Here is a 15008-nt window from a genome sequence, read left to right on the forward strand (position 1 = left end):
GTAATATTTCATCATTATTTTTTAATGATTTACTAACTAATTAACAAATAGTTCAAAAACAATATGATTAATATAAATAGTATTCAAATCAGGAACTTGTTCAAATATATTAAGAGATTCTTCATATACAGGGGTGAAAATGAAGGTATTAATATGAAAGCGAATATATTAATTTAGGGTTCATTTTCTTTTAATCTATTGGCCAAAAACTAACTAACATGTAAATCATTAAATTCAAGCCATATGATGCGACATAACTACAACAAAAAACAAGTAAAATTGGACAAAAACCACTATTTCCAACACAGTCACGATTTTTGGAAAGGGAAAATATAGTTAATATTATAGTTACAAAATTATAAAAATTATAACAATATTAAATATTTACTATACATTATATTATTCATGTTTATAATAAATTTATCATTATTTGGTTATTATTCAAACAACACTCGACATAAAAATGATTTACGATACTTTGGGTTGTGTTTCAAGGCCTTCACGACCGGCCTGCGTATGAAAAACACAAACCAAAGTGTAATAATGAGCTGCATTAACCAATCTGAACGTCAATATAACATTTTTAAATAACTGCGGTGATAATAAATAAATAAACAAACCATAAAGCTGATACTCACACACACATTAAAATACACTTAAAATATTTATCAAGTTGTAAACGAATTGTGTTTTGTCTTAAACCCTGAAAATACAATTATATAATAACAAATTTACTATAACACACCGTCAACTATTTATAATGGTTTAATTATAACAATTATTACTATTGATTCATTTTTTAACTTTAGCTGATTATTAAAAACACACAAATTCTTGATGAATTTTTATATAACCATTGATATAATTAAAATACTATTAAAATATTAATATGTTGGTATCGTTACAAAACATAATTATTGATTCTTTTCATTTTGTTTGCATTGTTTTTCATTGCCAAATTCAAATCAAAGGGGTTGGCTTAATTTACGAATCATAAAACCAAGAAAAACGCCAAATTTGGTATCAAAAACCCTAAATTAATACATCCGCTTTCAAATTTATACCTTCAGTTTCACCCCTGTATAATTAATAATTTATTTAAAGAAGCAGATTGCTTTTCAATTTTTGTTTTGGATTTTACTAATAATAATTTAATTGTTATCTTCTCCAAAAATTCTTCCCATTCATCGTTTTTATCTAATAATAATCTTACTTAGAATTCTTTAATTTGGTTATTATTTTTAATTATATCTTCAAACCGTTCTTTAATTTGTTTAACTTATTCTAAATTTTTTATTTTAAAAAATAGATCTAAAAAATGACTATTTTTATAGTAATTTTGATTATTTATTTTTTAATAGGTAAGGAAGGGAACTAATTAACTAAGCATATTGAGTCGGTTAAATGCACCAACAAAGCGAAGTGCATGAAACCGACCCAATATATACTAGACAAATAAAAATTTACTTGACCTTTAATAAAAAAAAGGTTTTTGGTTAAAAAAGTGTTAAAAAAGCAAAAAAAAAACTTTACTTATAAACTTTAAAATAATGCAACTAAGTTACAATTCTCGAAAAAATTGCACGTTAGTCCAAAAGAAAGATCGTTAGTGGTCAATGTAGATCCCCCAAACGCAACATTTTTTATCAGTATTAATCAATTGGTGTTGGGTATGTTGAAAGTTAAAATTAGTTCAATACATGACTACAACAATTATTATAATAAAAATATCAAATTTAATAATTAAAGTTTTTGTTTGATTTGATTTCGAAATTGTTCTATTTCTTAAATAACCCAAAACCTCATTATTTTAAAACTTAAAAACTTGTTACTCGTAAATTTCAAATAAAAAAGATGTCGCGCCTTGAAATGATATATTTAATGCAAGTATCTCTATATCTCCCAACACTGTCCGATGTATATACCTTTATTCAAGTGAACCATTGCGCCAATTCCGCAGTGACTTCTCTTAAGGTGAACCCGTGGTTTACTCTAACACAAGACATTGAAAGGTTTTACGATTTATTCCACCCCGACACGTTGAACTGCAACTTCTTACCAATATCTTTTGATTATCTTTTAAAACCAATTTATATCAGAAATTACATTTTAGAAGGCACTCCTGAAATGATCGAAAAAATAACACCAGAAATTTGTGAAAAAATGACAAGTTTAAATATTATGCGCACATTTGTGAATAAGAACAACACCCCACAAAAACTGTTTCAAATGATTATAGAAACTTTTCGCCAAAAGATAACTATGTCAATCAACTATTTCATATATTTTATCGACTTCTTTGAACAGTATGAAACTCGTGACAACTTTAAAAAGATTTTCCCTAAAAACGTTTTTGTTAATTTTGATATGAATTTTGGGTCAAATTCATTCGGGTCAAATGCATTTGGAACAACAACAAATGGACCCATTAATATTCCATTTAATAAAATTAACGAACTTCCTTTAAAATATGCAACACAAATTGATATTGATTGGACAAATAGTGTGTCATCAATGGATAAAGTTACTTTGACACAAAATTGTCGAAATTATTCAAACAATATTAGTATAGAATATGCAGATTACTATACACCATTCATCAGAGACAATTCGTTGACATTTCAAACAAAAAATTTGACGCAAATTTCTGATTTGCATAAAGTTGAAAAAATCATTGGAAAAAGTGTTGCAACAAAAATTACTTTTATGGGTGGCGTTTGTGATTTGAGTCTTTTGCAAATACCAAAATTCGTCAAATCAATTTCACTAAAAAATGGATTTACACCAAACTCATTTGGAGTCGAACATAAACAAACCAACTTTGTGATGCTTCCTGATGTTTTGAACGTTGAAGAGTTTGTAACAGAAGGTGTTAATTTCCAATTTTCGGAGGGTTTTAACACTGTTAAAAAGGTTGAAATAACAAACGCCAAAATAGTTAAAAATAAACGAATGGAACTACTCGAAAAGTGTAATAAAAAACGTATTTGGGAGAACAAGCAACAATTTCCATTTGCCAATGTCGAAGAGTTGAAATTGGTCAATTTTAGTGATGTTTGTTATGAACAATTTAAAACGTTACAAAAACTTTCACTTTTTAATGTAAGAAATGTTGAGTTGTTTATTAATAAAGACTGTGCAAAAAATATTACTTGTACAAACTGTTCTAACTGCATTTTAAACATCGACTGCGAAAGTTGTGAAACTTTTGAATTCAACATGTGTCCAAATTTTACATTCAATTTCTTGAATACCAAAAATACAAATTTAAGTGTCAAAATAATAAATTCTTTAAATTCAAAAATCTCATTGGAAACAGATTTCATTAAGTCTTTGTCTGTCTACGATTCAACAAATTTTGAAATAGCGAAAAACACTAAAATTGGGAAGTTGGTGATTTCAAATTCGACGCTCAAAAAGAAAGTTGGTGTCGAAGCAGAAGAAGTTGTATTTGAAGCCTTGTTGGAATATGTAGATATCGATTTTACCCATACAAAAAGTGTGTTGTTGTTCAATATCGAGAATTTTATATTTTCAAACACATTTGATAAATGTGAAATTGTTAAAATCGAGTATTGCCGTGACTGCGATTTTATTTTTGGTGATTCAAAAATAGAACAGCTGGGAATTTTTTCATCGAAAGCAATTGATTTTAAAGGAAATTTTAACTCCCTTCAAAAAGTAGAACATTATGATTCAACATACACTTTCCCATCGGATTTCAATTTATCAAAACACATAATTTGTCTTTCAAAATTAAATGAAAGTGAGACTTGTGAATTTAGCACTTTAGAAAAATATGAAGAAGTAAAGCAAAAATGTTTGACAAAAGACGACACGCTTTTTTTAAGAACATCTTCACTAAGATACCCCAAAACAACAGTTCCCCCAAATCAAAACAATTTTAATTTGTTCCAAATGAATTTTGGAAATAACAGAAATAGTTTTGGATTTATAGGACAACCCGAACGACGAAATATTTTTAACGAAGTTGTTGATGCACAACAAAGTTATTGTAGTGTTAATCCAACACTTCCTCCAAATGTTACAACTGAAAGTGTTACAATTAATAGTCACAATTTTATAATCAAAAATTGTGTGTGCACAGCACTCAGTATTGAACAACACGTTGATTTCATTCCAAATTTGAAAATTGAAAATTTCATTGGGGAGTTCCCAAATTTCTCTACAAGTGCATTTGGAAGAGTAGAAATGAAAAACTGCAATTTTGTCGCACCTTTTGAATTTATGAAAAATAACTTCATGCTCAACGTGGTTGAACTAAAAATTCACCAGTGTACCAACTTTAGTATTGGATTGATGAGTAAAACAAAAGAAGTTGACATTGTCGAGTCAAATGGGTATATCATTTTTTCGTATGGGCTGGGAAATTTCAACCGACTCAACTTCGAACGATCTCAAATTCAAACGTTTAACAACTCTGGTTTGTATGAAAATGTCAACGATTTGTGTTTTGACTCAACCGAATTTCCTTCATTATTTGAGAAAAGATGTGTGAACAATTTGGTGATGAAAAACATTGATAATATACCTTACCAAATGGCTATAATGTCTAAATCGGCAACTTTTGAAAACTGCAAAAATCTTGTTATTACTGTTGGGAATGAGACAGAACACGTCGTTTTGAAAATGTGCAAAAGGTGTTTTGTGATGTCGAAGAAACCAGAAATCGTTACACAAATAAAATGTGATGATGTCGAAATTTTTGATGAAATGACTGCGCTGACACTACGACTGAATCAAGTCAAAGCCGCAAATGTTCCACAACAAAATCAATTTGGAGCACCAACGGGATTTGCTCAAAATGCTTTCCGTGGTGGTTTTGGGTTTCATTAATTTACTTTTATTTCAGCACAGTAATTGAATCACACAAAAAGAATAACTTAAGTAAATATAAACTTTAGATGATAAGTCTAATACCAACTGATTTTTTAAAATTGTTTAAAGTTTTGTTTTTATATTTTTATTTTCTTTACAAAATATAAAAGTTGAGACTGCATTTTTTAAAAGTGCCAATTATGTTCAATTATTTTCATATACCAATAGAGAATATCGGATATTAAACGAGTTTTTAAAAATACCCAACCAAACAAATACATAAACGTAACATAAGTTCAAAATTCTAAAAATCAGTCAATCATCTATATATATATATTATTAATAAAAAAAATATTTTAAATTTAAATTATATTTATAATAAATAAAAATCATTTTAAATAAAAACTTCATTTATTAAACTACACCTTAACAATTTAATAACAACGTTGAACTCTAAATCATTTTAATTTTTTAAAATAAAAACAAAAATAATCAAAAAATCAAAATGGAAAAAGAAAGTGTATATTTTGGTATTGATCTTGGCACAACATATACTATAACTGCTTATTATTCCAAAGCGTCTTAATGTGTCAAAACTTTAACCTTTTCTTCTAAAGATCAATCCATTCGTTTAGCTGTTGATTTTAAAAGTTATCCAGTTAAAGTAGCGACCGAATCGATTACAAGCATTTCAGAAGTTAAAAGTTTTTTAGGTATTGTTTTTAAAGATAGTTCAATTGTAAACATCAAATCAAATTACACTGATATTTTAAAAGACGCCGACGGTTTATGTTATTTTAACACGACTTTCCAAGGTCGCCCAACACCAGTCCGCCCGTTGAAATTTCTGCAATCATTTTAAGTCATGTCAAAAAGCAAATTGTTGAAAGTGTGGATTTCGATCCCCAAAGACAGTCAATAAAAGTTGTTGTGACACACCCGTCTTTTTCGATTAAAAACAAATAACTCAACCGAAGAAGCAGCAAAAATAGCGGACATTGATGTCATTTGAAGAATCAGAACCTACAGCAGCTGCACATAATTATTCTTTGAATAATATACTTAATGGAATGATCTTTTTCTTTGATTTTAAAGGAGGAACTTTAAACACTAATTGGCGAGAAAACTGGTAGTCATATTAAATTTTGTGTTATTCATAAAGATAAAAACCTTGGTGGTGTTGACATCGATATTGCACTTCTGGATTATATTGTTAATGAGTGGGAGGAATACAATGAAAATGAGGTAAACAACTTGTTTGAAGTGCAAAATGGCGATGGCGTGACAATACAAATGAAAATTGTATCACGAAGGCAATCACTTAAAAAATAATTGAAAATGGAAAGATCGAGTTGTCTGTCAAAGAAAACGTTTCACTGAAATTGACCAAATTTGGCAGTGCATTTTCAATAATAATTTCTCGTGATATTTTGGAAGAGTGTTGTTTGTCACTTTTTCAAAGGTGTGAAGAAACGATAAACAAAACATCTGAAAATGTAATGTACGATCTTCTACAATAAAAAGTGTCATTTTAATTGGTGGAAGTTCTCAAATACTTAAAGTGAAAGAAATGTCGAGAAGAGTTTTTCCTATTATTTTTCGACCATTATTGGAGTGTGAAGACGGTAATTAGGTCGTCGCTAAAGGAGATTGTTTGTATGCACGAGACACGAAATCAGTTAAAAATCATATCACACAAATTACAGCAAGAGATGTGAATATGTTGATGACAACAGTTGATATCCACAAACAAAATAAACAGGAATATATCAGTTACTTTGATTACTAAAGGAACACAATTATAAGTAAAAAACGTCACTTTTAGTGTCCCAACAATCACACCAACCGTTTCAGTCATACTTGCAGAAAACAGAAGTTTGATTAAAATATTCGAAACAACTCTGAGGTTCAGTTTTTGGGATAAAATTATTTTTAAGTTTGAGGTTGATGAAATAGAAAAAACAAATTGGTTGTATTGGACAAAGATGGAAATCAAGACACAGGACAAATTGTTGTCAAATTGACAAGAAATGAAAAACAGGAAACACAAAAAATTGAAAAGTACAGACAAAACCTGAAAAAATATTTAGGATTTTAAACAAGTCTTTTTTATTTTAATTAAAGTATTTCAATAAATATTAAAGCCTTTTAATTTATTCAAAAGTTTTAAATTCAAAAAAGAATATTTTCAATTATTTATTAAAAAATAAATTATTATTCACCTTGAGATTGACATTACATTTCAATGTGTTGGCTTTTGAAAATTATAAAAATATAAAAATAAAAAAATATAGTCAGTCTAATAACTTTGTCTGAACATTTTTGGAACATCAAAAATGAAATGTTAAGGAAAAATGTTCAAAACATTTCAAAAACACCGTTTTATAATTTTTACTGTGATTTCAACTTTTTTCCTAATTCCCAATTTTTTTCAACTTATTTTTGTAATTGTTTGTCAAATGGACAACTTTTTTAGACAGACACAATAATAAAACAAAGTGTAAAACAATTATATTGTCGTCTTAACACTAAAATGTTCATACTGTGAAGTTTGTTTGTTTGTTTTTGTTTTTGTTTTTGTTTTTTGTTTTTTGTTTTTTTATTTGTTTAAAAATGAGTGTATTAATTATTCTAAGACTAAAAATTACAATTCGAATATCTTATTGTTTTTTGCCTACATTTGAATATTAGTTTAACTTAAATAAATAATTAAAATCCTCAAAGAATTCAAACAAGTTTCTTCTATTTTATTTTTTTACACGTGGTAAAAAATAAAACATCAACTTTTTAATATTTTTGATATAAAACAGAAAAAAAACAAAGCTCCAACACGTTAATAAAAAATACTAATAAAAACAGATGATGTTCCTCATTCCTCTTTTGTTTGTTTCTTCTTTGGCGGATTGTTCTCTTTTCATTGACTATAGTGGCTGTGTAAAAGCTGAAGTGACTTCAAAATGCTCGGGCGCAGTTATCATTCCGAAGGAATACACATGCATAGCCGATTATGGCTTCACTAACTCCCAAATCTCTCAAGTGACTTTTCAGTCCAATTCTGCAGTCACAATTGGTTCTTCTGCTTTTCAGCAAGCTCCACTAAGAACAATAACAGCACCGGGTGGATACGCATCTATAGGCTCTTATTCATTCGATAGCACTTTTCTGAGCACTTTCACTTTAACTTCCTCAACGAATTATGGTATTAACGTCTTCATCAATTGTAAGAGTCTTGTTTCCGTTATAATCAAAGACGACATGACAATTCCTAAACAAATGTTTGCCGGGTGTTCGAAACTAAACATGATACAAGGCCAAAACTACATCACGGACATCGCAAGTGGTGCTTTTAATGGATGCACTGCACTCACACAATTCAGTTTCGATAACATCAAAAGTGTTGGGAGTTACGCCTTTGCGTTGTCTGGACTCCATAAAATCACTTTGAACCCAACAACCAAATTTGGAGAAAATGCGTTTGAGGAGAGTAAAGTTGCGTCAGTCAATTTTAACGGAGCTGACAAAGTAGTGCCGTATATGCTCAGAGATACTACACAATTGAGTATATTGTCAGGATTGGAGAGCATCAAATACATCCAACAACACGCTTTTGAAGGGTGTTCTAAACTTAGTTCTATCCATTTGTACGAAGGGTTAAGTACCCTTGGCGAAGAGGTTTTTAGTGGAAGTGTGAAGACCATATTTTACCATGGTACTACAAAGCCAAAATGTGATGAAAACGCTTTGTCAAATAAAGTCGTTGTGTATGTGTCTGATAACTATATGTCAACTTCTTTTTGCACAGTCACAGTAACTAAGGCACACTGCTCCAACAAAGAAAAAATTAACACAACTTCGGGAAAATGTGAGCCGTGTTCAGGAACAGGTTCGGGAAACGATGGAGTCACCGATTCATGTTAAAATTGATTTTTTAACATTTGTTTTTATTCTTATTTTATTTTTTTAAATGCTTTTTTTTAAATCTTAATCATATTTAGTGAATATTAAAAAAACAATTGATATAAAACGGTTAAAAATTTTAAAAAAGATAAAAACAAAAGTTTAAATATGTATTATAAGTATAAAATAAAAAAATATAAATTAATAATAAAAATGGTTTTTTCTTCACATTTTTTATATAATGAGTGTAGTAATTAGAATCTTAAAATTGTTTTTAAACTTACAATTTAAGTTAAGCGATGTTTATATACATGTTGTAAACGTGATAAAATTAACAGACTTACACCAATGATTTAATCAATAGTTTTAACAAATCCCTTTTCAAACTTGTATTTGTCTTTCAAAAAATCGTATATTTGTTCACTCACTACCTTTTTATGAACTCCATTTTCTGGTTCGTTTTGTATAACAATTTCTTTTAACTTTTCACATTGTACAAAGTTGGTATTTTTATAATTAGACCATTTTGGTATTTTGAGTAAAGTTACCTTTGTTAAGTTTTGGCATTTTTTTACAAACAAATTTTTTTTGCTCAAAAAAACAATTTCTTTTAATTGATCACAATTATCTATATTTGAAGAATTATTATTATACCACGAACAAAGAATAACAACCTTTTCAAGCTTTTGACAATTTGTTATTTCAAAGTCGGTAAATACTTTTTCGTGTATTTCTATATTTGTTATTTGTCTATCTATAAATGCGTATCTATCAATTTGGTTACAAAAACTGGGGACTTTTCCATTGAAAATTTCTACGTCTTTTCCAGTAAAGATATAGTCAACGTTCTCTAAATTTTGACTCATAAGCATCTCTCGCATAAAACAAGCTGCAGTTTTGTAGGATTTCTTTGTTTCACTTCTGTTGATCACATCAATTTTATTTAAATTTTGAAGTTTATATAAATCTCTAAATTGTATTTGTGATGATATAGTAATTGCAGTGACTGCATAATTATAGTTATTGAATTCACCAACAACACTGACGTTTCGCAAATCCATATTTGGTATTTTTATACAATCTAAATTGTTCCAATCAATGGATGTTAAAGTATTTGGAATACTTCCTTCATTAATTATACCTTTATTAAAAAACGCTTTGGACTCTATATGTGAAATGGGATACTCGAATAAAGCGTTTAGTGAATTCTTCCAATGAGAAACGTCATAAGATGACAATGAAATAGTGGGATCCAATTTTTTAAATGCCTCAAAAGTTGAAAAGTTGATCAAAGTGTTCAATTTTTTTAACCCATTTGTCGTCACGTTTTTGATGTTGTAACAATGAAAAAATGCATTTGATCCGATGCAATTTAATGATTTTGCAAGAGTAATGGAAGACAAATTGGAACACTCTTCAAAGCATTTTTCACCAATATTTGTCACATAATAAAGGTCAATCTCTTTAAGGTTCCTACAACAGTAAAAACATTTAAATGGAAGTACTGTAAGGCGTTTGTCTAAATGAATTTCTTGAAGCGAAGTGTTTTTATAAAAACATTGTGTACCAAATGAGAGTATATTGTGCATGTCAAATATTTGCTGAGTTGAAGATAGAAATTCAAAACTGAAACACCCATTAGAAAGTATTGTAGCACCTTCAAAAGTTTTGTATTTTAAATAATCGGCGTTTGTGTATCGAACTTTTTTAAAGTTGAACAATTGGATTTGAGTTCTAAATATACCGAGTATGACAATAGATATTCGTATACACATTTACTATATCTGTCATCGTCTTCATCATATTTGGAATACATATGAAGTGTTTCAACATTCGAAAAGAACTTATTTTTGCCTTTCATAGAAACAGGATTATAGTGAAACATGGCGGGGATTTCAGCAAATTTTTTGCAGACGTGGACCAACTTAATGAAGTCCCCAATGTCTTTGAAATATTTAGAAACGATCATAACATAGTAACGTTCAAGGCGAATTGGCATTTGGTTGTTTTTAGATTTTGAAATTTTGTTGTTTTATATGTTAAGTAACGTTTTTATTTTCTTGTTATTACATGGACTTTGTATATTTTTGAATATTTTAATATATTTACATTCATTTTTTTCATTACAGCCTGTCTTTAAACGTTATCTTATCTCTAACTATATCTGGTTATCTTCAAACCATTAAAATTGGAATATTATGGGAAGCCCTCTCAAATTTCTATTATGATTGTTTCGGGTCTTTTAATTTTTTACCTAATGCCCGATGTTTACATAATATTAAAACTATTTTTTTGTCCACTTAACAATGTTTGATAACTGACTCTCTTAAAGTTTCTTAAGCCAACTTAATGGAAAAGGCTATTTTGGGGGATATTTTTGAAATATAGTTAATTTAATTATAACAATTTTATAATTAATAGTTTATTATTAAAAACAATATTTAGAAATTGTTTTTACATTTAAAAACACCATGTTATTTTTTAGATTTGTTTCATTTGGATATTTATCATTTGTTAGAAAGGAATGTTATTTATTTTGTTTTTTAACGAAATCCTAAGATTAATGTTTAAAAATCCTAAATAACGATAAAGAATAACAAAGTGTTATAGACTATATAAATAATCAATTAAAATATATTATAGTCAGTCTGAAAACTTTGTCCTCTCTCCAACGTTGTCCAGGCATTTTTGGACCATCAAAAATGGAATATTTCGGGAAACAATTCGAAACATTCCCAAAACATTGTTTCATAATTTTTACCGGGATTTGATCGTTTTTACCTATTTCCTAAATTTTATAACTTATTTTGTGTAAAATTTTGTCAAATGGACAACTTTTTACAAGCGGACAACGTTTTTAGACAGACTTTACTTATATTCTTTTGTACTTCTTTTTTAAGGTGAAGAGGAAAAATAACAACTTATTTAAAAGTAAGATGTACAAAAAAATTTAACAATAAACATAAATGAATTTGTTTACAAATATTACAAAAAATAATAATAACTAACTCTTATGATTTATACAGTTAAAATAAAAGACTATCTTTTTTATTAATATAAAAGTCTATAAAGTTTTTATTTTTTTTTCAGTAAATAAATTAAAATGTTTTAATTGTAATACTATAAAAAGTCTTTCACAAACAAGAGCCATAATAATAAAACAACTCAAATATTGAAATGACGGTGTATATTTTTTAAACACTAATCCATGGTTAAACAAAAAAAACTGGTTTATACATTTTAAATAAGAATTTTTAATAAAAACAACAACTTACTTGTAACTTTTGTCTAACAATCGTAAATCAATTATTATCAATATTCCTTTTGTATACAATTGGCTTAAAATAAAGTTTTCGAGTTTTGAGATGTTTTAAATTTGTAATGACGGATTTTTTTTTATCTGTTGATTTTTTGTAAATAATACGAATCTACTTTATAATTTTCAAACTGACTAAAAACTGAACATGAATAACATTTTATAAGTAAAATATAGTTTTATTTAAACATCAAATTAAAATAAACAAATTCAAACTAAATAATTCAAAAGATGTCAAATATGGAAATGATTTATTTGATGCAAGTTTCCCTCTATTTACCTTCACTAAAAGACATCATGACTTTTATTACTATTAACAAAAAATGCCAAGATGCTGTCACGTCACTTAAAGTGAATCCTTGGTTCTCCAAATCCAATGACATTGAAACGTTTTGTGCTTTCTTTTTTCCTGACACGGTGAATTGCAATTCATTAGCTGTCTCTCGAAAAGTCCTCGAAAATGCCGTTTACATTCGAAACGTTCAAATCTTTTCAACCGACTTTAACAAACTTGACGAGCAAAATATTGCCGAAAAAATCACTTCTTTGATTATCATCAAACCACCCAAACCAGTTGACACAAATCAACAAATTGGCTTTAATGCGGAAAACAATTATTATGATCTGCTCTACAAATGGAAGATACCAAACATAGAAATGCCTTTAAAGTTGTTTAGTGAATGTGTTACTTGTTTTGAACGCAACAACAACACGAATAATAACGACATTTACTTCCCCAAAAAGGTGTTGTTGCACGTCGATTCAATGTATACCAATTATAATACCGACACCGCACCGTTATATGAAAATGTAAATTCTGCTGCTAAAAAGTATAAGAGTCAGATAATCATCGACTGGACTGACACAACTGAACCAGAGAAATTGCGTTTGACTCCAAATTGCCAAAATTACACACAAAAAATAACACCAAAAACGTTTCAATTTGTTAGACCATTTTATAAAGAAAAAATAATTGTTCAAATTGATGGATATGACGATGAAGAGTACTTCACAACAGTTGTTGATATTTTTAAGATGTGTTATTCGACACTCGTTGAACTCAAAACGTTTGATGATCTTTCAAAATTGGCAATTCCAGAATTTGTGAATGACCTCAGTGTTTCGCTATTTACAGATGAAAGGCATACTGTTTGGTTACCTATTAATATGAATATTGAAAATTTGTCATTAACTGAAATTGATTTGATTTTTGAGGATGTCATGCCAACAGTTAAAAAAGTCAAAGTTACAAACTCAACTTTTGTGTTGCGAAAAGTCGCTAAAGATGATACAACTAATGATATAACGAAAAAGTGGAAAATGTATAACAACTTCCCCTTTCCTAATGTCGAGGAAATTGAACTCCACAATTGCTCAAATATCAATTTTAAAACACCTGAACATTTAACAACACTAAACGTGTGTGATAATTCTGAAAATATTGAAATATTTATTGGACAAAATTGCGAACATTTAAATATAAATAATGTTACAAAATCATCATTTTACATCGATTGTAACATATTCAACACTTTTTCTTTTAAACAGTGCAACAACACAAATTTCGAATTTTTTAATGCAAAGCCAAAGTCACTCAATTTGGAATTTTTTGAGTGTTTAACGCCAATTATTGCTGTTGAAAAAAACACAATTAAAAAACTTTTATTAAAAAATTGCAGTAATGTGAAAATGACGAAAAATGTTGGAATAGGCGATGTTATCATTGAAAATACCAATTTCAATAATTTAACACAATTTAATGCGAAAAGTGTTTATCTGTTCGACACTTCAGAGTTTCTACCAATCGATTTTACATACACTAAACATCTTAAACTATTTAGTGTCTGTCGTTTTTCGTTCAGCACAACTTTTGATAATTGCGAAATTTTGGAGGTCGCATTTTGTGAGAATTTGAATTTTGTATTCAAAAAAGAACAATTAAAAAACATCAAAATTGAGTCTTCACAAAATTTGGTATTTACTGGTGATTTTCAGAGTGTGAAAAGTTGTGTTTATGTTGGAAAGTGTTCTGTTGAGTTTCCACAAAACACTGAATTGCCAATCGAAACTATTGAGACTTATAAAGAAAAAGATATAAATGAAGGTATGACATTGTCTAAATTCAATGATTTTAAAATGGAGTACATAAAAGCTCAAAGGTATTTAACACGTCAATTTAATGAACAAGAAGAATCAATTATTTCCCAATATGACACTACTAAAATCAACAAACTCAAATCAATTTTAACACAAGATGTAACACTTTTAGTCACTAAATCAGTTTGTTACGTTCAAAACTGCGTTTGTCAAAGCTTAAAAATTTCAACCGAAATTTCATATTTGTCAGTTCTGAGCATTTCAAATTTCATTGGAAAAATGATTGATTTGTCGGGGGTGTTAATTGGCAACTTACAAGTTGATAATTGTGATGATGTGGATAAATCGAATAAAACAATTAATTACGAAAAACCAATTTTAGCTGTTCATGTCACTATAAACAAATACAACGGCATTAGATGGATATTTTCTTCGAGAACTAAACATCTTGAAATTACCAATTCGAGTGGCGATGTCAAGTTTATGAAAGCGAATTCATTATACGAAAATGTTGTATTTAGAAATTGCAAATTTAACAAGAGTCTATTTTATAACAAAGATGTTGACTTGATTCAAAATTTGACTATTGAAAATACACATTTGGATAATCTATTTAGAGATAAATGTGTTGGCGCGTTAATGGAGATCAATAACGATAACATTGATTTGTACGATTTTATGAATCTCGTCGCTAAAACAGCAAATTTTGAACATTGTAAAAACTTTAAAATTAACTTGTTAAAGTTTAATACACAAGTTGTCATTAATAGTTGCATCAAATTTAAAGTATACATAAAAAATTCAAATAACATTGATATTATTAATTCCACTGATATTGAAATGTGAAACACAAAGAAGA

General features: G+C 28.3%; 5 protein-coding genes across 5 annotated transcripts; 3 read left to right on the forward strand and 2 right to left on the reverse strand.

Moving 5' to 3' along the window:
- Window positions 1-1854: 1854 nt before the first annotated feature.
- Window positions 1855-5701, forward strand: EIN_519030 (hypothetical protein; the record flags this gene model as incomplete). Its single annotated transcript, XM_004258429.1, has 3 exons — window positions 1855-4840; window positions 5010-5088; window positions 5572-5701. The coding sequence occupies 3 exons, from the start codon at window positions 1855-1857 to the stop codon at window positions 5699-5701; spliced, it is 3195 nt and encodes a 1064-aa protein (XP_004258477.1).
- Window positions 5702-7698: 1997 nt separating this feature from the next.
- On the forward strand, window positions 7699-8757 carry EIN_519040 (hypothetical protein; the record flags this gene model as incomplete). The annotated part of the gene is made up of 1 exon (XM_004258430.1): window positions 7699-8757. The coding sequence occupies one exon, from the start codon at window positions 7699-7701 to the stop codon at window positions 8755-8757; it is 1059 nt and encodes a 352-aa protein (XP_004258478.1).
- Window positions 8758-9089: 332 nt separating this feature from the next.
- Window positions 9090-10325, reverse strand: EIN_519050 (hypothetical protein; the record flags this gene model as incomplete). Its single annotated transcript, XM_004258431.1, has 1 exon — window positions 9090-10325. The coding sequence occupies one exon, from the start codon at window positions 10323-10325 to the stop codon at window positions 9090-9092; it is 1236 nt and encodes a 411-aa protein (XP_004258479.1).
- An 86-nt stretch (window positions 10326-10411) lies between these two features.
- EIN_519060 (hypothetical protein) lies at window positions 10412-10735 on the reverse strand (the record flags this gene model as incomplete). The annotated part of the gene is made up of 1 exon (XM_004258432.1): window positions 10412-10735. One exon carries the CDS (start codon window positions 10733-10735, stop codon window positions 10412-10414), a length of 324 nt encoding a protein of 107 aa, XP_004258480.1.
- Window positions 10736-12283: 1548 nt separating this feature from the next.
- Window positions 12284-14995, forward strand: EIN_519070 (hypothetical protein; the record flags this gene model as incomplete). The annotated part of the gene is made up of 1 exon (XM_004258433.1): window positions 12284-14995. One exon carries the CDS (start codon window positions 12284-12286, stop codon window positions 14993-14995), a length of 2712 nt encoding a protein of 903 aa, XP_004258481.1.
- Window positions 14996-15008: the final 13 nt, after the last annotated feature.

This window comes from Entamoeba invadens, assembly GCF_000330505.1.
Source record: "Entamoeba invadens IP1 unplaced genomic scaffold scaff_1105074725903, whole genome shotgun sequence".
Taxonomy (NCBI): Eukaryota; Evosea; order Mastigamoebida; family Endamoebidae; genus Entamoeba; species Entamoeba invadens.